This window comes from Nematostella vectensis, chromosome 5 (genome assembly GCF_932526225.1).
Source record: "Nematostella vectensis chromosome 5, jaNemVect1.1, whole genome shotgun sequence".
Lineage (NCBI taxonomy): Eukaryota > Metazoa > Cnidaria > Anthozoa > Actiniaria > Edwardsiidae > Nematostella > Nematostella vectensis.
The window spans coordinates 6,488,584-6,512,346 of NC_064038.1; the positions used below are offsets into that span (position 1 = coordinate 6,488,584).

General features: G+C 40.7%; 3 protein-coding genes and 1 long non-coding RNA gene across 5 annotated transcripts in view; 2 read left to right on the forward strand and 2 right to left on the reverse strand.

Annotated features, from left to right (window-relative positions):
• The window catches only part of LOC5503040 (sodium/potassium/calcium exchanger 4), a gene marked incomplete in the record, with an annotated part of 5,906 nt that extends 770 nt beyond the window's left edge, over positions 1–5,136 (forward strand). Inside the window, 5 exon segments of the mRNA XM_048728138.1 lie at positions 785–885; positions 1,851–2,098; positions 2,581–2,814; positions 3,444–3,587; positions 3,919–5,136. Coding sequence (XP_048584095.1) covers positions 785–885; positions 1,851–2,098; positions 2,581–2,814; positions 3,444–3,587; positions 3,919–4,250 — 1,059 coding nt within the window.
• Positions 5,137–7,215: 2,079 nt separating this feature from the next.
• LOC5503041 (galactosylceramide sulfotransferase) lies at positions 7,216–10,414 on the forward strand. 2 transcript variants are annotated; one of them, XM_032371333.2, is made up of 2 exons: positions 7,216–7,553; positions 9,235–10,414. In XM_032371333.2, exons 1-2 carry the CDS (start codon positions 7,366–7,368, stop codon positions 10,391–10,393), a joined length of 1,347 nt encoding a protein of 448 aa, XP_032227224.2. In that variant the 5' UTR covers positions 7,216–7,365; the 3' UTR covers positions 10,394–10,414. The 2 variants fall into 2 exon arrangements, with proteins under 2 accessions (XP_032227224.2, XP_001624149.3); XM_001624099.3 differs by lacking the exon at positions 7,216–7,553 and adding an exon at positions 8,950–9,096.
• Positions 10,415–11,168: 754 nt separating this feature from the next.
• On the reverse strand, positions 11,169–23,649 carry LOC5503038 (E3 ubiquitin-protein ligase RNF115). Its single transcript, XM_048727774.1, has 11 exons — positions 23,501–23,649; positions 17,801–17,862; positions 17,648–17,708; positions 17,329–17,365; positions 17,100–17,220; positions 16,636–16,682; positions 16,186–16,231; positions 14,567–14,642; positions 13,745–13,838; positions 13,035–13,150; positions 11,169–12,815 (listed from the first exon to the last, which is right to left on the reverse strand). Exons 1-11 carry the CDS (start codon positions 23,582–23,584, stop codon positions 12,735–12,737), a joined length of 825 nt encoding a protein of 274 aa, XP_048583731.1. The 5' UTR covers positions 23,585–23,649; the 3' UTR covers positions 11,169–12,734.
• On the reverse strand, positions 19,033–23,486 carry LOC116610617. The gene is made up of 2 exons (XR_007308091.1): positions 20,938–23,486; positions 19,033–20,724 (listed from the first exon to the last, which is right to left on the reverse strand). It is a non-coding gene; the product is annotated as an uncharacterized LOC116610617 (long non-coding RNA).
• Positions 23,650–23,763: the final 114 nt, after the last annotated feature.

Sequence of the window (23,763 nt, forward strand, 5' to 3'; positions counted from 1 at the left end):
AACGACTGTCAACCGCCAATTTACATAAACTAAAAAATACCGTTCTATTGATTTGTTCGACATTTGTTTAGTTTCTTACCCTCTTTAACACGTCAGACAACGCCTTCTTTATTTCAACCACCCAATTCAATATTGTAACGTTTATGGAAAGCATAGGAGGTTGTATTTTCTTTGTAATTGTTTTCATTTTCAGGTGTGTTTATCACAAAAGGCGATATAGGAGTCGGCACTATACTGGGGTCAGCGGTGTTTAACGTTTTGTTCGTCATCGGCGTCTGCGGTGTGGGTGCAGGCACGGTAAGCGGCCATCGCCAATTGTATACGTCCCAGGAAACCTCGTTCCAGGCTCAAAGCTGCCTCCCGGTACTAGGGGCTGGGTTAGGGCTGCTTTTTGGTCTATTTTGGTCGCGATCTAACGCATAAAGGCGTCTAACTAACGCTTGATACTCGTGTAGGCGCGTTCACAGGAGGTTGTGCATGGAGCACCCCCCCCCCCCCCTTCGTTGTTTATTAAGGAAACTTCAAATACTATGCCCCCCCCCTCTCAACCAGTCCTGGGTAAGCAAATACTATGCCCTCCCCCCCCCCCCTCTCAACCGGTCCTGGGTAAGCAAATACTATGCCCTCTTCCCTCTCAACCAGTCCTGGGTAAGCAAATACTATTTCCCCCCCCCCCTCTCAACCGGTCCTGGGTAAGCAAATACTATGTCCTCCCCCTCTCAACCGGTCCTGGGTAAGCGCCTGTTGTGTGAAAGAGATTCAAATGCTTACATTGTCTTCATAGGTGTTATACCTCGCTTGGTGGCCCATGGTTCGAGATAGCGTGTTCTACTTGTTCAGTCTTGTTGGGCTAATGCTTGTTTTGATGGATAACGTCGTCGTGTGGTGAGTAAAAAGAATGAGCATTTCATTCTAGACTACTCTAAGCATGACGAGGACATTTTAGTTGACAAAAAAGCGTAGAAAGAAAACAATTGAAAGACATCTTCTATCCTATTGACAGTTAGGGACAAAGTCTAACGTTTTAGATTTTATGAAGTCAATTTGAGACGTTGCATTGCACTATTATATTCATGACAAAAGTTGCGTTACCTAGTTGTATCACGCTGTTGCGTGACATGAAATTGCGTTATCTAGTGATTTACTGTATGCAACGAGTGACACAAGCAGTTGCGTTACCTAATGTATCAAACACGTGACATGAAAGTGTGTTATCTAGTGTTTGACTCTATGTAACGCGTGACACAAGCAGTTGCGTTACCCAATGTATCAAACACGTGACATGAAAGTGTGTTATCTAGTGTTTGACTCTATGTAACGCGTGACACAAGCAGTTGCGTTACCTTATGAATCAAACACGTGACATGAAAGTGTGTTATCTAGTGTTTGACTCTATGTAACGCGTGACACAAGCAGTTGCGTTACCTAATGAATCAAACACGTGACATGAAAGTGTGTTATCTAGTGTGAATCTTTGTAACGCGTGACACAAGCAGTTGCGTTACCTAATGTATCAAACACGTGACATGAAAGTGTGTTATTTAGTGTTTGACTCTATGTAACGCGTGACACAAGCAGTTGCGTTACCTAATGAATCAAACACGTGACATGAAAGTGTGTTATCTAGTGTTTGACTCTATGTAACGCGTGACACAAGCAGTTGCGTTACCTAATGAATCACCTAATTGCGTTATCTAATACCTGTTGCATGATATCAAATTGCGTTTCAAGACGTTTATTTTTGTGTAACGCATTAAATAAAAGTTGCGTTACCTATGATTCATCACCCTGCTACGTGACGCAAAACATGATCTTGCGTGACCTATATTTCATCGCGAAACTGTTCTTAGGTCGGAGGCGACGGCGATGGTGTCTTTTTACTCCGTGTACCTGCTCATCATGTACTTCAACCCGCGAATAGAGGCGTACCTTTACAGAGTGACCAAAACCACCACCCCTGAGTACAAGTCTGACCTCCATGAGCAGAAAGCAACTAAAACAAAATATGACCCGGTCCAACAGACGGACAATGAGGTAGAGGCCGAAATATTGGACAACGTGAATGGGTCGGATGACACAACAAAGAAAGGTTTATTAGGTAGGATATATGAATTATACTTCAACAAGGAGAAAGTCAAGTCCCCTTTGATAGTGGGTTTGTTGTGTTAACCGATGGCCAACGAGAAAATGGAGAATCTTTCCCATCAAAGTCCGTAGATCCGAGTTGTTTGAAATTGTTGTCTTGATCTTGTTTTCAATATTCAAACCTCTCATCATTTTTTAAAAACACAACTTTCCCTGTATTAATTGATACTTTGAAAATAGAATGGAGTTGTTTTGATTGTTTTGTGAGGTGGATTGGAATTCACTGTGATTTAAACGGATATTTTTTCACTACTGAGATAGACATGCATTTGCATAGGGTCAAAGCCTACAAAGCTAAGTGTCACGCAAGTCGGATCGACAGGCTTTAACACAATCATTCATCCAGTCATCTATGAATTTACTTATTCTCTCGATCACTCGTTCCATTGTTATTCTCATCTATTGATTACACGTTCCATTGTTATTCTCATCTAGACAGTGGGGAGCATCTTGCGCATCATCATGAATACGAACAGCACGTTCCGCACGATGTCCCGGATCTCACCCTGGGCTCCCCTTTCTCGCCGCCCGAAAACGTTTGGCCGCGCATCTGCTGGGTCCTGGGGCTACCGATTAACTTGTCATTCTTCTTAACCATCCCGGATGTGAAAAAGCCTAGCTGCGAGAAATGGGTTGTGCTGTCATTTATCATCTGTATCGTGTGGATTGGTAAGCTTGAGGAAAACTGCTAAGTTTATATAAACATGATCACAGATCACGTCTCTCCATTTATCTATTATTTATTATTATCACTAAATAGAGAGACAAAAAATTCTAATCTTCCAAAATATGTTTTTAGTGTCTCTATCAGCCATTTCTCTTGTCATCCTTCTAACATATCCTATCAATATTAAATGAAAGCAATAACAAAGATAGGGCTGACTATACGGCTCTATAAGCACTGATGTACTTTGTGCTCTCTCATTAATAAACATCCTTACGGTCGTCTTACTGCCAAATAGCTGCTTTGATACTCGATAGGCTGTTTTAGGGGTGACGCCATATTTCTTGGTTTGAATGATACTTATGATTGGCTGTTTTCATTGTGACGTGATACGGTTTGGCCGGGATGATAACTTTGATTTGCTCTTCTTCGATGTGACGTTTCGTGTATTGGTACTGATACGTGATAGGCTATTGTTTTGGGTGTGACGCTATATGTCTTGGTTTGAATGATAGTTATGATTTGCTGTTCTCAGTGGGACGTAAAATGTCTGGCTGGGATGATAACTTTGATTGTCTCTTCTTCGATGTGACGTTTCATTTATTGGTAATGTTATGTGATTGGCTGTTTTCAGGTGTGACGTCGTACGTCTTGGTGTGGATGGTGACGGTGATTGGCTACACGTTCCTCATCCCTGACAGCGTCATGGGTTTGTCGCTGGTCGCGTTTGGTAGTAGTGTCCCTGATTGTCTATCAAGTCTCTTCGTTGCTAGAAAAGGTACGTAATTCACAACACCTCGTTTGATGGCAGTGCCGTAGCTGGCCTCGAAATATTGGAGGAGCACAGCCACGCCCCTACTGGTCATTTCCTTATAATTTGCGAAAATATTGGGGGGGGGGGGGCACGTGCCCCCAGTGCCCCACCCCTTGCTACGGCCCTGGATGGCCATAACTGAGCTTTGTTTATAGATTATTTATAGATTTAACACTATGTGCCTTCCAACATTCAATAAAAACAGTAACAAAGGTGTAGCTGATAAGGGCACTCAAACAGAAAGGTGTGTATATTTCTTGTATTTGTATTTAGCGCCTTTTGCGGTTGTCCTCAGGTGACGGCGACATGGCTGTTTCCCACACTGTCGGGAGTAATGTCTTCGACATTCTTCTCTGCCTGGGAATCCCCTGGTTGATCAAGACCACCGTCTGGGAATACGACTCCTCCGTCGTCATTAACAGTCATGGGCTGTTCATCTCGTGTTTTTTCATCCTGGGTTCCATCGCCGTCACCCTCATTATCATCTGGTACTACAAATGGACTCTTAATAAGAAAGTCGGCTGCATTTATCTTGTGTTTTATTTCATTTTTATGAGTATCTCTGTCGTGGTCGAAATGAACGCTTTTGGGAATTTCAACCCTCCTATGTGCGTAATCGATGTTTGATGTCACTGGCTTGTGAAAATATTTGCATGTCTGAAAGTACATTATCTGCCCTGCCCTCTGTGCCCGGCTTGTGTCATGAATGTATTAATGCCGCGAAAAATAACATGCAATGTAGGGAACACGAAAACGAAAAAGGAGGAGAGGGCGCTGTGGATTTTTTTTAGTTGAATGAAATTATGGGGAAAGAAGGTATAACTAGAAAGACTACAGAAAAGCGGTAGAAGTACTTAATAGTTTGCGTAGGTGTGGTGTAGAGTAGCTATAAATCATCACAAGGTTGTATAGTATAGGCCTATGTGAAACAGTAGCACCGACGAGCACAGAGGAGCCCCGACAAAGGACTAATACTCGAAATGTCAGCGCAAATACTCTTTTCACAGAGGCGTACAACTTCTTTAAACTCGTGTTGATTTTTAGCTTGAAATCCTGGGGGCTGTTAAAGAGGGGTCACCTCTTCCCCCCCCCCCCCCAGAGTATCCAATGAACACTCCCTAAATTGGCCAAGAGGATAGAAATGCATGATTATCAAAATGATAACGGATTCACAGTCTAGTGGCTTATATTTTAGGGGAAACGGAACGGGATTTACTATTGGGTTATTTTTGCATACTGTTTGACCATCTGATGTCATCTCTATAGGTATGCTGTGTATGTTTTTTTTTTTTCGCATGATCGACATGTTATCACGGCCTGTTTGGTTGATCAGGAGCTGTTTCTCACACAGGATTAACCCGTAAGATATCCAATGGTCGGTCCATGTCCAGCATGATAAAAGGCAGATAACACTTTAGTGCGTGGTTAATAAGTATAGGCAAGAGCAATATATACATATTTATATAACCTATCAAGTGTACATAAATCATAATAAAGATGTAATTTATATAAAGACAGAAGACAAATGACTTTGTCTTAGAGTACCCCCCCCCCCCCCTGACCCTTAACCAAGGGGTTCGATACTCTCAGGGCTCGCGTATGCAGGGGCAGCGGAAGGGGAGGGGCAGGGGGGCGCTAGTCTCCCCACCTTTGAAAATTTTCTGAGCGGATGTTTCTTTATATATGAACGGTTTTTTTTACCAACGGGTTTTAAGCGGTACATATGCAACGGACAACAAATTTGTTCGGAACAGTTTAAAATCCCGTAAATAAGCACCTAGGTTATCCCCGGCGTTCTTATAAATAGTGCTTAGGAATTTGAAACCACCACCTACTCCTCTCCCCTTGAAACCACCAACCACCCCTCCTCCTGAAAACATTACCCCTCTCCTCCCCCAACTTTCGCCCCCCACTTATGGGACCACTCCGCCGCCCCTGGTGGTATTGGGTGTATTGACCGTATGTTTGAGATTAAGCGACGAAATTGCGACGATAAACTGCTACCCTGCTAGCCGGCTCTCCGGAGATTCGGGATCCCTTTCGCTCGCCACATCTGATATCTGTCAAAACCCTTGAGTTTTAAGCACGACAGAGCACGCCATTTTTTTTTCTCTGTCGGCCAGCACTGAAAACGTTTGCAATCATGCCACCTCGTTCCTATGGCGATGACCAATCAAAAAAGCACCAAATGAAATTATAGCATCAGAAATTGTTGATGAGAGTTTTGCAGTATCTTGAAAATGACAGTAGTGCTTTTTACACGGTAGGTGATCCACAGGAAGCCCAAGCTTCTTATTTGTCCCTTTTGATATTTACGGTAAACAAAGGGCGAAAAACAAAATTAATGAAAAAAAAAACTTGTTGAAAAGAAGTGTGTGGTCTAGTGTTGCGTTTATGTTTACTTTTTGCGTGTTCTTTGCTTTTTGCGAGTTCTTTGACTTTCCTTTTTCAAAGTTCAAACGTCGTATTATTCATGAGCCGTATTCAATGCAAATGAAGATGAAACAATCGACTTGATTCATTTGCATACATTTGCATCAGGGTCTCATATGAGCCCCTGTTGCATTGAATACGGCTCATGGATAATACGACGTTTGAACTTATCCTTCTACAGGACAATTACAGGAGGTGATCAATCATATTTTGAGCTAGGTACTGTGATTGACTGGAGACTGAGATGTTGGTAAGCCTGTGGTTCTAGAGGGGAGGGGGGGGGGAGAACCCCCTATACCGAGATGACGGGGATGCTTGTAGTACCTTTTAGGGGGTTGATATCAAGCACTAGCATTTTTTGGGACAAGGTACCTTTTAGGGGTCAAAACAAGCTACTGCTAGTTCTACTATGTTAAAGATAGAATGACAGTACTTTTGTAAACATAACTGGTTGAGGTGCTTGATGACTTGTCATCAAAATTAAAATTCTATATTTTGTTGGTACCCTTTACGGGGGTAAAGATTGGCCCAAGACACGCCCTTTTTGGTACCTTTTAGGGGTAAACGTGAAATTCACTACGAGCATCCCCGTCATTATAATATGGGAGTCCCCCCCCCCCCCCGGGGGAAAAACGAGAGGTAAGTGAGGCTGTATATTTCGCGAAGAAAACCACCCCGAAATCATTGGAAACATTTCACTTCAATCCACTCATTTTACCTCTAAGAACAGCCGATTCCAAGCTACGAACAAGCTTCAAAACCATTGCCATGGCTACCTGTGGGCGCACAAACCGTACAAAACCGAAGCCGCTGCGCATGCGCTGGCCGAAGCGTTTGTCGAGCATATTTACCCATCGCGTCGGATTCTGTTCCCGCGCCACGGGGTAGCGGCTCAAATTACCAGAATTACGTAACGAACTTGACACGGTTTTTCTAAATAGACAAGAGAGCGCGTTAAAAAAAGGCACATTTCGGCCAATTTCCAGAGGACTTTGCCTCGATTTATTATCGAGGCAAAGTCGATTTATTATGAAGCTTATAAAAATTATGCTCCCCCTACCCTTGCAAAACCTGTAAATTCTCATTTGGAAGGCGAATTTATCGTGGAAAATATTTACGCCTGCGCACTCCGCCCGAAAGAAGTGCAAATAAACCATGTAATCTGACACTTCCATACTAACACAACACAAGCATGTTCGCTCAGCAATTCAAACGCAATTAGGATAGACCGAACCTCGTTCAAGCTAACTTATCTACCTTATTCGGGATTTTTCTACCCGTGATTACTAGAAACTCTTGGAAGGCTGCCATGAGCTCTCCTCTAGAATGTGAGGACCCAAACAAGGCGGCTAATAGTCATCACTTCAAGGCTCTTCGACCTTCGTTTTCCGTGCGAACAGTCTTTCTATTATTGCTGATATTCTCTGGACTCGTGACAATCTGGCAAGTTAAGTTCTACGGTAATATTTCTATCTCTCCCTGGTATCAAGCTAACGGGTAAGAAAGGCCTTTATTTTTACCGAAATTCGCTCGATTTTGTATTATATTTTACATTCGTGCCGAGTTTATATCACGGAACACTCGACTTCAGTGTTTAATGGTGTAAATTCTAGTAATAATAAAACTGATCTCCGTATAACAAGCGAGTTGATACGAAGGTCATAAAGGTGTAAGAAAATGCAATGAAAATATCAAAACATACTAGCCTCAATATCATATTTTGATTGCATGTTGTTATTGTCAGGGGTCGTGCTCGATTTTGGGGGCACAGCAAACGGTATAAATACATCAACAACTAATCTAACGTTGAGTCATGTTTAGCTAACTTTTGCCTAGAAAGTGCTTTTTTCTTTACTTTTCGGGAATTTCGCGGTTTTCAAATATTCGCGAAAACGAGGTGACGCACAATAGAGTAAACGTCGCGAAAATTGAGATTCGCGAAAGTAAGTGAATGATGAGATTCCAGATGACTCGATTTATGCTCATCGTATTTTCAGTAATTTTATCGTTTGCCATTTCCGAGAACTACATACTAAGGTAATGCTCATTATAGTTTATTGAATACCCTGAAAGGAGGGGGGGGGGGGGGGGGGGTGTCGAATTCATAGCCCCCCTTCAGTGTAAAAAATAATATTTCGATGCGCCCTCCACCCTCTCAGAGCCACACGATTTCAAGTAGAAATTCCGACGCCTTTCCATCTCCCAGTATCTTCCCTTTCCCATCAGGGTATTTAAAATGGGCACTTCCTAAGCCAGAGCCGATCCAGGGGGGTCTGGATCCTGTTTTTCTGTTCATTTTCCCCAGTCTACCCCGTGACTGTCTACCACAGCACAGATCCCTTTACGTTCCTAGAAACTGAATGCGGATTATTCCATTTCCTGTTATAAAATCAGGGCGAATCGTAGTTCCGGTCGTTTTACCCCTTGAGACCCAAGGCGCATACCCAGGTTTTTCAAACAAACAAAAAGAAAAGAAAAAAAAATATATTGCAACTTCCTCTGGATCTCTATGTGAATGCAAAAATTGGTTCTTGTGCCCATCGTACAGAGCACACGCCATACCTTATGCAAAGAGGCGTCTTTACTGTTAACCACAGGCCCGTAGCCAGGATTTAGAGCATGGTGGTTCGTTTTTCCATTCCAGAGGACCAAATTTCCGGTATACCCCTCTCCTCGCCTTATTACATTAGGCAATCAATCTTGTATTTAAAATGTTATTAATAGGTTACTTTCTAACATATAGCGATAATAATAAAGATAATTATTAGAAAAAAGATTGTTATAGTTTTTTTAAAGACATATTGATGTGCACGGTATATCTCAAACCAAACATTATATATTTTTGTTTGCTCTAAGCGAACCTTCAAGCCGGGTGGTGGTGGTGGTGGTGGTGGTGGTGGTGGTGGGGGGTTTCGTCCGAACCCCCCCTGGCTACGGGCCTGAACCAGATCCATATTATAGCACTCACCGTTTTAGGTCGGCACCATCGCCAAAAGGTCGGGTGAGGGTGAGGGGGTCACGGGACATGAAAATCAATTGGGTAGGTAAAATCTAGTAATGAAAGGCTTCCCCTCCCCCTTCCCATCCTCCCCTCTCCACCCACGCAAGCCGGCCAAGTCTCATACTGCCGCCTTGCGTAAGAAATATAATGTTCTAGATACCCTTTATTTTTCTGTAGGGCGCAAAATGAGGACGAGGTAATCACCGAAGAAGAAATGGATAAAAGCATCACCTCACCCACCCCTCCCTATTGCAAAAGGGTCGATCACGTGCTCTTTCTCAAAACGCACAAAACTGGGAGCAGTACGCTGACCAACCTCCTTAATCGCTATGGCAACAAGCATGAGCTTACTTTTGCCCTCCCTCAAACTGCATACTCCTTTAACTGGCCTCACAAGTTCAGGACAGTGTATGTAGTGCCGGTATATCGACGCCCGCACATACTTTGCAATCACGCACGCTTTAATAAGAAACCAATGAATATACTATTCCCAAAGAAAGACACGAAGTATTTGACGATACTGAGGCACCCAGTTACGCATTTCGAATCGATATTTAACTTTATGAAATTGTGGGACTCTTTAAATATCAAAGGAAGGGATTCGATAGAAATAATGGATAAATTTCTCCAGGGAAATTCATCGTTTAATCCGGAGTACTTGTCGAGTAAATTAACCGCAAGATTGCTGAGGAACCCGATGTTGTTTGATCTAGGGATGGATTACCGATACTTTCAAGATTTGTCAGCTGTTTGGACCTACATACAAACATTACACAAGGAATTTGACCTCGTTCTCATAATGGAGTATTTTGACGAGTCCATGGTCCTTATGAAGCGCACGTTTTGCTGGGACATAGATGACGTCTTGTACTTGAAACTAAACGAACGCAGAGATAAAGACAAACGGAACATCACGGAAAAAATGAAGCAGAATATTCTTAGCTGGAGCCAAGCGGATATGATGCTTTATAGAAGTTTTAATAAGACATTTTGGAAGCGAATTGAGAACGAGGGTCCTGCGTTTTATTACGATTTAGCACGATTTCGGGAACGAAAGAAGGAAGTCTTTGACATGTGTGTGAAGTCTGATAAACATGTTGACCAGGCATACTCGCACCATTACGTCAAGGGGTATTTATTGCGCGATCTTCGAGGAAAAGATCGTGAATTTTGTCGCAGTTTAGTTAGGAATGAGTTGAATTATTTGGCTCATAACTTACAAAGACATCGAAAGCAGCAAGAAGAGATAGATGATTTGGGAGAATTCCCGGATATGTTCGATAAACGGAACAATTGGGATGTGAAACAGGACTTAGCGCATCACCCTGTATCATAGTAATAAAGAAGCGTTAACTAATCTCACTTCACTTTAATAAATTGCGCAACCTATTGTACAATATGTCAGTGCGCAGCGCAGAGTCTAAAGCCCAGCGTGGAAGGCCTCTGGGCAGCCTCTCATGTCAATTACAGACTGTGGAAGGTTGTTCCACAGTCTCAGTGCACTAAATCTGCTAAATCTGCTCAGTGCTAAATCAGCCTTTACAATTATCGCTACCCTGTGTAGTCTATCTAGGGGTCATTCTCGGATAACGTGGAGCATAAAGTAGGAGGGAGGGGTGGGGGTTGGGAAGAGCGCTTCGAAAATAAGTCGCGAGATAAACTATGGGAGATAGTAAAGGCCCTGTCACACGTAGACGTTTCGGCTGCAACTTGTCTTGCAAAGAAATTGTTGCAGGTCGCACGCGCCCTGTCACACGTGAAGTTTTTCCTGCGACTTGAAACAATTTGTTGCAGAAAGTAGAAGAGCGTTCTACTTTGAGAAATGCAAAACAATTTGCAAAGGGGGTGTCACACGCAAAAAAATGCGCGTGCGACCTGCAAAATTTCTTTTTTGCGAGACAGGTCGCAAGAGAAAAAAAAATACGTGTGACAGGGCCTCAAAGGAGTAAAGGAGAAAAAGAAACTAAGGGGCTCAGGACTTCGGTGCGCGCACTGTTTTGCAGGTGGCGCCTTACTTTTTGTCAGCGTCGCGTCTAGGAAAGTTTGAATATAAACAATCGTTTGGCAACGTATTTTCGTTCTGTCAAACGCAACAACTATCAACAAAAAGCTCGTCAAATTTTATTTATTTCACATTGTGTATGGTTTGTAAACCATAATTGTTTCAGGTTTTATATAAACTAAACGTATCATGGAACCATAAGTAAAAATTTAAATACTTATCGTTTCTTGGTTACCGGGGTGTGAATGCCTAGCATGGTCACTAGTCGCTATTCTTACGTAGCGGGGGGATTGGGTCGAGTTGATAAGCGAAAAGCATACTGGGACTGTTTTAGGGGACGCAATTCATCATGTCGTCGATCGATGCACACGTTGATATTCAGAAAGCAAAATTGCAAACTTGAACTTTATACTCATCAGTTCAAGGGTCTTAGTAAGCCTCCATTTTGTCATCCTAGCAAGGTTACAAAGTGCAATAAAGCGTCTATTTCATTTGCTGATTTGGCAAAGCAAAATAATTTTTTTCTTTATTGAAATTGCCAAATAACGTATAAAACTTTGTTTTCCATTTTGAATGAAAACAATAACAAAGGTTAGGCTAACAAGGGGTCTATTCCATGCATGGAAAGGGGATCCCCCCCCCCACCTGCAATAAAAAAAGAAACAAATATAACAAATTAAGGGCATCCCCGAGGGAACCAAAAACATCCGTGTGGAACACTCTCTTCTCTCCGCCCAGAACTTCAGAAAAAGTGAGCTTGGTGGAATGGGATGCAAATGGGCCAAGGGTGTACCAAGGTTTTCTCGAAAGGATGTCACAATCAAAAGCGTAAAATGGAAGAGGAATAGTATTTGACGATTTTTCTTCGCGGCCAAGGGGATGCCTGTCTGTGACATGTCACACTTTAAAGAAAAGTGAGCTTTTTTCGGTGCTTTGATAGATTTGGTACTGATGACCCATGTCTGTGGCCGCCACTATTTGTGAACAAGTGCCTTAATTCTTTTTCTTGAAGTAACACCAGCGAGTACTCGAGGGTATATCAAATGAGCGTGTTCTAGAGCTACATCAGGTTGACATTTTCTAAGATTGCATGTATGATGGTTGATGATAAGTCATGGTTCCTTGCTAATCCAAATACCTTATCCTAAGTTGAACAAATTTATTTCTATAGTAAAAGGAAGAGGGAAATATTTTCCTAGCTATATCATTATTATTATCAACTATCAAATGTTAACGCTGTAAAGTCCCGAGGGGGGGGACTTCCTCCGGGAGGGTTCTTTCCATGTCGGCTTGATAGGGGTGCTCGTCGTATTTTTAGGGGCCTCAGGCTTCAGGTATTTTTTAGGAGGTATCCAAGAATAAAAAAGGCTTTTCTCTTATAAATGGTATTTTTAAGGCTCCTGAGGAATTGTTTAGGGTAGCAATTTTCAGTCGTGCATGTATTTTTAGGGGTAATTTTCGAATTTTCCGACGAGCACCCCACTCACTTTTACATTGAAGACCCCCCCCCCCCCCCCCCCCCCCGGGTCTAAAGTATTCTATTTGTAAAACTGTAACAGCCCCTTGCTTAAACAGTACATCACACCAGCATTCTTATGTGGCACATGGCACGCCCAGGGGGAGGGTCAGAACTCTGACCCATATTTCGTGTTAGTATGTCTAGAAGGGCGTGGTATTACGTGGACTCTTCGGTCTCCTCCCCTGATCGTGTTTGGTTTTTTGACAGGCTCAACCGGCAAATTGGACACGAATCGTGCTGGAAAGACAACAAAAAAAAAAAAGCGAATGAGAGCAAAGTACATGTAGTGCAAAATACTATAGATAATAGTACACAGCAGAGGTGGTTCAGTATAGTCAATCTTAAAAAAAATATGAACTTCTGGGGACTTGAACACAATATACAGCCAGGCCTTGGGTTACAGACAAGAGGGAGATGTGTGATGCATGTGTTATCTGATGTATTTCTCCCCCTCACCATTTTTAACCAGGGTATGATACAGTCTTTGTGGTAATGGTGATTACAAGGCAGCATTAGAACTTCCTCGTGTAGTTTCAATTGCTCTTGGCATACAGCACATTCTGTTCTGGAATCTGAATGGACAAGCGGTTAGTAATATGTATGTTGAATAATGTTAAATACTATGTATGTTGAATACTATGTATGTTGGATACATAGTAGGTGAGTAACAATGTGCATTGGTGATGACTTTTTTTTAACAAATTTAAAGCAGCATTGTCACCAGTTCACTTCCAGAGGTCTGACAGAAACCTCAACTGTCAAAATCTATTGGAATCCGTACTATTTAAAAGGCCATCCGCTATAAATTATCAATCACATCCTCAAAGAAATTTCTTATAGACACACTGCTTTCAAAATGTTGAAATATTTTTCGAGTTTTCCTTAAAAAATCATAGGAGATTGTTACGTAATTGGCCAGAAGTAAACTGGCAACAATGCGGCTTTACTGAGTATTTACTTGAAGGGTAACAGGCATCATGAAAAATGATGGTATTTGGCAATCCTTCAAATAAGGAAATAACCCACATTTTGGCGGCCAAGAAGGGAAGGGAGTGGGTACCCTGTGCATTTCCAGTATGTCTGTGGTAAATGTAAGTACAGCCAGCATATCTAAACACAGTCTGTACACATCTTTCCCACACACTATGGCAATCAGAGTGACTTACCTATTAATGACTGTGTAACTTTAACTTTCGGTAGGTTTTCTATTTTGTCGTTTTCTGCAGGAGGTGGTCCAGCACCTTCTAATTGATTTAGTAACTAAAAATAAATAAATAAATAATTTGAGGTGAGTTCCATTCAACATTAAACCTTCTAGTTGATTTAGTAACTAAAAACATAAATAAATAGATAATTTGAGGCGAGTTCCATTCAACATTAAACCTAGTTGATTTAGTTACTAAAAAAAATAAATAGATAATTTTAGGCAAGTTTCAAGCAACGTTAAACCTTCTTATTGACTAGTAACTAAAAAAAATATAATAATTTGAGGTGAGTTCCATGCAACATTAAACCTTCTAATTGATTTAGTAACTAAAAAATAAATAATTTAAGGTGAGTTCCATACAACATTAACCTTCTAATTGATTAAGTAACAAAAAAAATAATTTGAGGTGAGTTCCATGCAACATTAAACCTTCTCACTGACTTAGTAACTAAAATAAAACCTTGAGGTGAGTTCCATGAAACATTAAACTTTCTTAATTGATTGAGTAACTAAAAAAATAATAAACAATGAGGTGATTTCCAGGCAACATCAAACCTTCTAATTGGCTTAGTATCTCAATAAATATAGGGCACAGGCGACCAGGCCCAGCCTCCTCTTTTCAGATATGCCGTTAAAAGATATAGTAAGAATTATAATGAAACCCAGCATAGAACATTGAAGCTGCCCCCCCCCCCCCCCCCCCATAAAATCCATGTGCTCCCTCCATTTTACAGCTCCTGGGTACTGTACTTCATGTAAGTGTAGCAGGAATTCAAACTACCTGTGTTATAATAGAATCAAGACCATTAGTGCCCCACACGTAATCACCAGGATTTCCATGTAGCTGCAGCATATTACTGAAAAACAAAGAGAGAAGGGAAGTGATAAGGGTGTAGGGTAATGTGAGGCATCCAAAAGAGAATGAAAGTAATAAGAAATACCAGGTTAAGGTGTAAGAGGGTAATGTTGGGCTTGCAAAGACAGAACAAAAGTGATAAGAATGTTAGGGTAATGTGAGGCATGCAAATAGGGAATGAAAGTAATAAGAAATACCATGTTAAGGTGTAAAAGGGTAATGTTGGGCTTGCAAAGACAGAACAAAAGCGATAAGGGTGTAAAGGTAACTTGACAGGGCCTCTGACCGGATGCAGAAAAAATCTTCAAATTTCGTAGAAATTTTGGGTCAAAAGTTGCGGACAAAAATCGAAATTTTGGGTGGGGAGTGAACAACCTTTTTTTACTCACTTGCAGGTACAGGATATGTGACATATCTAATTACATAAAAGTCGTTGATTTTTATCTATATAATACAAAAATATCAAAATTGCACAGCGTTTGAATCAATCTATACGGTCTACAAGAAAGTCTTTATTACGATATCGTAATAAATCCTCAATATTAGTTAAACAACAATGCAAAATGAAGAGTTAGCTGAGTACCACGAATTTCCTCCGTTAATGATGTGTAATATCACATATGTACGTGAGAACAGCATGTAATTTCACGCATAAACAAATGTCTTTGGATTTTACCTCTACTCACATACACTTCGTCTTTGTTGAGTTGATATCTCAATGTCACTTTTGCCATGCCTAATCTAATTGTCTATTTGTATTGACATTACACTGAATAAGTCGCGCTCAATAGATTTGCTTGTAGTAAAAGTTGATTTGAAGCGAAGTTTCTGTTGCACAAAATAAAACAAACATGGTATTTGATCCAGCTCATCAGAAGCGCGATGTTTGAATTGGTGTCGTGCTTTGCTGTGCAGCACGACAGGTGCAGCCGTGCTTAACACCGTGCCGAACTTAATTGATTCAGACGTAGAGCTGTTCATGTGCCCAATCCAAACAATTGCACTCGGCACAGCAGGAGCGTGACGTATGAATCGGGACTTACACCTAGTATTACACTAGTATGAATTCGCATCAAGGTATTTCTTTACAACTGTGGTAAGGCTATCGTATGTGGTAACCAGGGATCTCCATTGCTGTAACCGACTCCAAAAAGATCCTAATTTTTCTCTTATGAATATATATTTTTTAATACATTGCAAATTTAGGCTTTTCAGCTCAGGGTGCGGAAGTTGCAAAAATGGTCTAGGTTGCAGATTCAGATCTCCGCATCCTGTCAGAGGCCCTGACTTGAGGTTTGCAAAGACAAAACAAGTGATAAGGGTGTAACGGTAGCTTGAGGCTTACAAAGACAGAACAAAAGTGATTATGGTGTTAGGGTAACACAGTTTAGAGGGGGTTCAGAGTGGTGACTCATGTAGTGAGATGGGTTTGACCTACTTTACCTCTTTGTTTGTAGACTAGAAGTTGGTTAGTTCAGGTAATTACAACTCTGACCCCACCCTGTGTTTTTCTACAGTATACACCATATTTAACACCAACTTACAATGGGAAAAGGCCTACTGAAGGTCCATCTCCATCAGTTGATACAACTGAAAAAGAAAAAAAATCAAAATCAGTACCCTTTGAAATGATCATCGACTGCAGTCAAGAGATCAGTGTGGGATTGTATCTATTTTTGTACAACATTTTAAAGACATTGTATGGCACACTGTTAATCAATTTTGGCAATCAACTGTTCAAAGCTGTTATTGGTTATCTCTAAGTAAAATAGGCTCTGCGTATTTAAATAATAATAATAATAACAACAACAACAATAATAACAAATTATAATAACAAATGATGATGTCTATGGTGATGATGATAATAACAAATATGGGCAACTTTTTTTAGGATTAAAGCCATAGCAGGCTTCAGAAGGGAGTAAAAAGGGAGGGGCATGTTTCTTCAACTTGGCAATGCCGCCCTGGAAACCACAAGCTTGCATTTTACTCACCATTAATTCCCTGTTGCCCAAAACTCGCTAACAAATTTTGTAGTATTCTGTAGGTAACAAAATACAGATTTTGAGAAAGAAAACATAATTGTATTCTGCCAAGACAATTTCGAGTACAGTGATCTGACAATTTCTAAGCAAAATGCAAAACCATCTGTAACATTAGTCACAGATATGTACCCTTTAGGGGTGTACACAGGGAAAAAGCTCAAGGAGCCAAAAAAATGCTGTGATTGTAAGGGACATACTATGTCTCTAAAGACAGGAGGATATGTCTTCTCAATGAATCGCCTTTTGGGCTTTTGTAGTTTTGAATGTTTATTGTCTTCTGACAAATCACAAGCAAGAGACTTGTCAAGACACATTCCTAGTTGATGGCAAAGCATGTGATTGGTCAAAATAAACATTTCATACATATTTCCAAGGTTCACAGGTTTACTGGTCATGCTGTAATGGTGGCTTACAAATCAATCGCTGCAGCAGATCCAGCATTTGATGAGCTTGGTCCACCTAATCTTTGTCGAATTGCTATTCTTGTTCTTGGTCTAGCTCGTCGTCTTCCACTTCTTGTACCAGCTGGGTGATCTAAAAAACAAAGGGCAATTAACATGTTAAATGAAAACAAATTTATATCTGAAATAGTGTTAAAAAACTAATTCAGAGGTGGAGGGAAGATATATTGAATGAGCTTACCTGCCCCTAATCGCCCTGTAAACATTCGCTCCCATAACTAGTGATAATATAATAGGTTAGCTTGGAGAATGCAAACAAATGATAGTCAATAGGAACAATAAAATTAGTACTATTTAAAGAGTGACATTTGAATTTTACTTGACCACAAGGCATACCTTAAATGGAGATGAGGGAAGTTATTTTGCAACTTTGTATTTCAGCCACAATACTCTTTTTATCAGTTATATACAAAATTGATTTCACTTATAAATCTTAAATAAATCTCACTTCAGTGAGTATACAAAATTGATTTCACTTATAAATCTTAAATAAATCTCACTTCAGTGAATTCTGCGGCTGGGTCAGTATCCGCGTCCTCCCATTCATCATCGTCATCACCTCTGTAAATCACAACAAAAATGAGCATTACATGGATTAGAATGTTATAGTGTATTATGGCCTAAAAAAATAAAGTATGACTAAAGTCCAGTACCTTGACTCCTCTGTTGATAACTGCTCAATGAAGCCTCCTTGACACCAGGGACATGTGTAGTCCTAGAAATACATTAACACAGTATCAAACAAACGTTGGTGATGGTTTGTATGAGCCTCTAGTCATAGTTTGATGCAAGACCACTACAGTTGTTTGTTCTCTAAAGAATGCTGTGTTTCTACTAGATTAGTTATATTGAAATAGACCCTCCCCCCCCACTCACACACAGAGTTTGTATCTTGTCACCAGGCAACCAGTTGTGCCTTCTAGCCTTTTCCGCAATGCAGGGGGCTTATTTCAGTTTTTTGATGTAGAAAAGTGACCATTCTACAAGAACTGCCTGCTGAATGGCTCAATGATAGCAGGAAAACCATTTAACTGCTTTAGCTTGGGAGTCACCTAGTTAGGTTATACCCCACCCCTCCCCGCAAAAGAGCTGCGGCCCCACCACTTTTTGAGACAGAAAAACGTCAAATACTATGATGTATCCCTTTTTGTTTTTCAAAATGATAACTTTTTTCAGTCAGCCCACACACTTATCTATATCCTCTGCAGTCCCTGTTTTTTGTACAGTAAGAAAGGCAAATGAACATGACCGCCTGCTAGCACCGTCATGGTTTCCATTCACCAGGTATTATTAAGGCATATTTATAATGGTAAACATAGCATTTTGGAAATCTTGATCTCAATATAGCGATCATTTAATATACAATCATTTTGTAGACATAGCTTTGCCTGTAAAACAACAACTGTCCTTTTACAGTATCTCATCTGGCCGGTTTGCTGTCAAGTGTCAGGTCTAAACAGATATACATGCACATTGACAGCACCAGCACTTGGGCCAAATTTTAGCAGCTGTTTGTGTGAAGGGATTTCAGACACTAAGGATGGCTGTGCAGGAGATTATAGTATGGCAAAATCATGGACCCTCTTCTTGGTTCAGGCAGAATTCAGGCCTCAATTACCCCCCCCCCCCCCCCCCCCTTACCCCAAGCAGCACACACGCTACCAAGGTGCTCTGGGGTTGATGCAATATAGAATCTCACATACACCTATCTCAAATAAGGTTGTCAGCGCAAATGGCGAAGGGCAATTGCCAAATGGCGGTTCTTATGCCCCAAAGGTGCTTATGGGTAGTAACTATTTGTAAAAATTATGGTTGTAAATAAACTCAAGTGATGTCAGAACCATATATTAATACATTTAATGGATAGTTATATGTTTTATTTATATTTTTCTGAATTTGGAGTAAATATCTTTGGATCTATTAGTCAGGGAGCATATGTAATCCCGTGGGGAATCACTGAAGAAAGGAAGCAACTATGCTAGTCGTGTCCAGGGGACTTCAAATAATAAAAAAAGTGATGTTGCCAAGTTTGTAACTTGCTCTGGGTCAAATTATGGCACCTTTGGTAAAATAACGTCAAAAGCCCAAAATGGAAACGAGGCTGACATGAAAATCATTAATATCTTTGCTATTTTACAACAAAATATCACGAAACTTGCAGCGGATAATCATCACATCATTCAGAGGACACACCCTTGTTTTAATTCTGTCACATGACCCTTGACATGAAAACAAGGCATATTTATAAAATCCTTAATATCTATATTACTTGTTAACGAAATCTCACGAAACTTGCAGCCAATGACTATAACGAATTTAGAGGCAATGATTTCATTTTTGTCACGTGATTAACATGACATGAAAACGAGGCTGATTACTCAATTACATGAAAACGTTTGAATTCTATGTTAAATGCATTATCGAACCGAATACACAGTGGATTACATCAAAAGTCCTCTACTACTATACATCAAATGTAGTCCTTGTCTCAAGAAGAATTCCTGATAAATATCATCAGTCTTACTCGCCCTCAGACTCATCTGAATCGGATACATAATCGCTGCTATCATCATCGTCGTCATCATCATCATCACTCTCTTCTTCCTCGTCTTCCTCATCATTGTTGCCAGACTTGTTTTGACAGTCTTCACCATTGGCTGAGCAACCACAGAGATTTGTGCACTTTAAACCCGACTTCTTGCACTGGCATCTGTTTGTGACGCACCTGTCCTTGGCGCATTTACACTTGACTAACTGGATAATGACTTGTGGGGCAGGAGGTGATGTGGTCATAACCGGGTCCCACACCTTGTCGCCATCGTTCCATTTCCATCCATACTTCTCTGGTGAAGGTAAGACTGGGTTGGCAACTGTTATCATTGTTCCAGACAAGCAGCTGGTAATGGGCCCAAAGCTTGATGCAAGGCTGCGTCAGTGGGGGGAAGCTGTTGCGATCTGGCTTGTTTCTTGGTGAAAAGCCACCATCGCAATTCCTTAAGGGAGAAGATTTCTGTCTTCGGGACCAAGACCTGGCAAACAAACTTCGCTACACCACTGTGGCTCTCGTCACTTGGGAGAGGACTTGTTCCGAGCTGAGCTAGAGACCGAAAGCCAATGACATAAGCAGTGATTCCTTGAGCCTGCATTTCATAGATTTATTTATGTTACTTTGGATTACATTTTGATTTGTTTTACTTTTGCTAATTAAGCCTATACCTGCATGAGAATGGTGAGCAGCGTAGACCATTCATGGGCAGGGGCTGCTAGTGGCGGTGGAGCTCCAATCCTGGTGAGGGGCTGGCATTCATTAACAAGGGAATTAAATCCTGCCCAGACAGGCACTTGAGATGGGCTCATTCCTCCATCAGCATCTTCAACTGGAATGTGCGTAAGACTGCACCCAAGGAGCCAAGCGAAATTCTTCAGTTTAACTGTTATTGGGAGATGAGATCCTCCACACTGAAGCTAGAGGAAGGGTAGGTAGGACTTTTTCGGGGTTTTAGGAGCAGGGCATTCTAGCATTATTGTCTGGGGAAGGTCGTCAACAGAGCGATCGTTGCTTCCCGTCGAATCCAATCTATGGTAACAAATAAAATGAAAGCTGTAATTTATACTGCGAAATAATGGATATTGTGTGTAATTCATCGAGATGGTGCTTTGGCTCAGGATGACTGCCCGCTTGTAGACCTCACTGAGCTTTTTATCTAGGATTTAAAAACGGCATTTCAATAGTTCATGTAATCAAGAAAATATCCTACAGAAGGCTGCCTTAAAAACGTTGTGCACTCACCCAAAGGGAAATCCATAGGACCGTGTATTACCCATCTGAAAAAGCAATGGAGCTCCTTGGGAAGGTGCTTTTCACCAAGGTCGTCAAACCGTCCAGTGAAGATCCAGCTCTCGCTGTTGTTTATGCGCTTGCGAAGGAGTACTGCAGCAGCATCATAAATTACTCTCATTTCGGCGTCTGTGGAACAGTCTTCCTCGATTGATATCAAGGAGTTATCACAAGTTTCTTTGATAGTCAGTCTTTCTGGCTCATTAACTTGTTTCGGCGCCTGTGAAACTCGACATCCGGAATATGACTTGTAGTTGCTTAAGGGTCTTTCTGGTGCATGATGTATTTGCTGCATCATTTTCGCAAAGAACATTTGTATATAGAGTCTCAAGTTCTGCCATATTCAAAGGTTTCTCCTTTCTCAAAGCCTTCTTAGTTATATCCAAGAACTCGAATCTACCAGCTATCACGGCATTATCATCGCTTGGTAAGTACTAGGAGCTTCGCAGGACATTTGTGACATTACCTAGGTAACAGCTATTGTGATATTTGACATCTATGGCAACAGCGTCTCCAGTGTCGATTGATGTAGCGAGCTTTGTTTGCAATTTCACATCTCCAAGAATCTCTACAGCAGACCGGATAGACAACCCTGCTGCCTTTGTGCTTACAGCATGTAGTGAATCTTTGTATTTGGCAGGTTGATCACAGAAGAAGCAAAAAGCCTTACCGTAGGGGGTAGCCTGTAACCTTGTTATTTTCTTGCTCTCATCCTTTCCACTTAGAATTTGGTCCATCCTCAAATTTCATCTGGGCTTTTTTCAGTTTTCCAGCGTTAGTGGCATCCTGATAGCATGATCCATACCAAGTTGCATTCTCTTCAGCCAATTCTTCCACGGAGTAGGGTTTGAGTATTTCCCAATTACCTTTATAAAAAGGATCTCCATATTTTCTTCTCTCTTCTATGAATTGAAGCAACCTTTGATGGGACGACGGATTATGTACCAAGGGCTCTTTTGTTTTCTCGTGACACAATGTACGGAATAGAAAATCTGGTTTGTCGTCTGACATGGCCGGAAAGGCCACCTAGGCTGTACTTACAGAACGTATAGAGAAAACATGGCGGATCACTATTTCCTTTTAAAATACCGCCGAGAAGTACTGCATACCATTAATACTTAGTCTCCCAGAGAAATACAACGGAAGTCCGTTATTAGCATTGCAAAAAAGCTGCTAGATTTACTTTTGAATGCTGCAAACTAATATTTTCTATGCATTACATAATTTTTCGAAAGGTTTTTCATGCATAATCATTTCAATAAATATCGAAAATGGTGGATACAAGATGGCAGGAATTATTTCAAATTGCTTTAAGAACTAGCAAATTAAATAGCCTTGCGACAAAATAATGCTATTACCTTCTGAATATATGATAGTCATTTGCTGCAAGTTTCGTGAGATTTCGTTAACAAATAATATAGATATTTAAGGATTTTATAAATATGCCTCGTTTTCATGTCAAGGGTCACGTGACAGAATAAAAGCAAGAATATGTCCTCTGAATGATTATCCGCTGCAAGTTTCGTGAAATTTCGTTGTAAAATAGCAAAGATATTAATGATTTTCATGTCAGTCTCCTTTCCATGCTGAGCTTTTGATGTCATTTTACAAAGACCGCCGTAATTTGAACCAGAGCACGTTACAAACTTGGCAATATCACTTTTCTTATTATCTGAAGTCCCCTGAACACGACTAGCATAGTTGCTTGCTTTCTTCAGTGATTTCCCATGGGACCTATTTTTTCGACATATGCTCCCTGACTGTATGGACCCTTTCGGTCGTAGAACTGCCATTTGTCCATCGCCATTGCTGTTTGCATTGACAACGTTTTTTTCGAAATAGGTGTATAAAATGTTTGAAATCAAACTATAATAAGTATAAATATCTCTACCAAATGCTCCGTAATTTTGATGGTTCTGGTTGAATAATAAAATCAAAAGGGACTTATTTCTTATGTTTTGATAGCATAAAACTGAATAAAATTCGGTGGAATGCTAGGGTTAGAAAATGGTATAAAGCCCATCTATAATAACAATTTTCAGTTAACAACTTGTTTGTTGGCATCTACACTTGCAATTTTTCATGAGTGACAATTTTAAATTGCTGAGAAAAAGCAAACCTGCTAGCTTTTGAGCAACTATAGTTGCCACATAAAAATTGCCGACTAAAAATTGTTAGTGTAGATGGGGCTTAAGTTTAAGTTAAGTTATAAGGAAACTATGATGGGTTGTTGTATATACAAATTCATGTATAATAATGTGTTTGATTTTCCAGTATAAACAACAGGCGATGACAAATGACTATTCTCAAGCTCCAGAATAAAGCTATGGTCATTCAACAGCAATATGACTAAGATATTGCAGGAAATCCTAGTCAGAAAGTGAAAATTATTCCGAGGCAAGAGGAAAACGTTTAAAGTGCTGCGATGAAAACCTGGTTCTAAAATAGCTTGATTGTCGCAACTTTTATCCCTCCAATGTCCCCAAAGAAAAAACACACATCTAACAGACATTACCGGAAGGTTGGGAGCTATTTCTTGGTTGCATTGATGACAGAAAAACCTTGTTGCTGGGTTTGTTTCGACAGCCGCTTCGGCCATTTTGGTTCAATTTCTTGGTAAACGCAATAACGATGACGTCATGATTACAGTCTTCCAGGACACGTACGGCCGGGGGGAAATGGGGAATGCGACACAGGACTCCCATATAATTGTTATTAAAAAAATAAGCAAAAATACTAAATATTCCATTGATGAATGAAATAATTAAAGACATACAG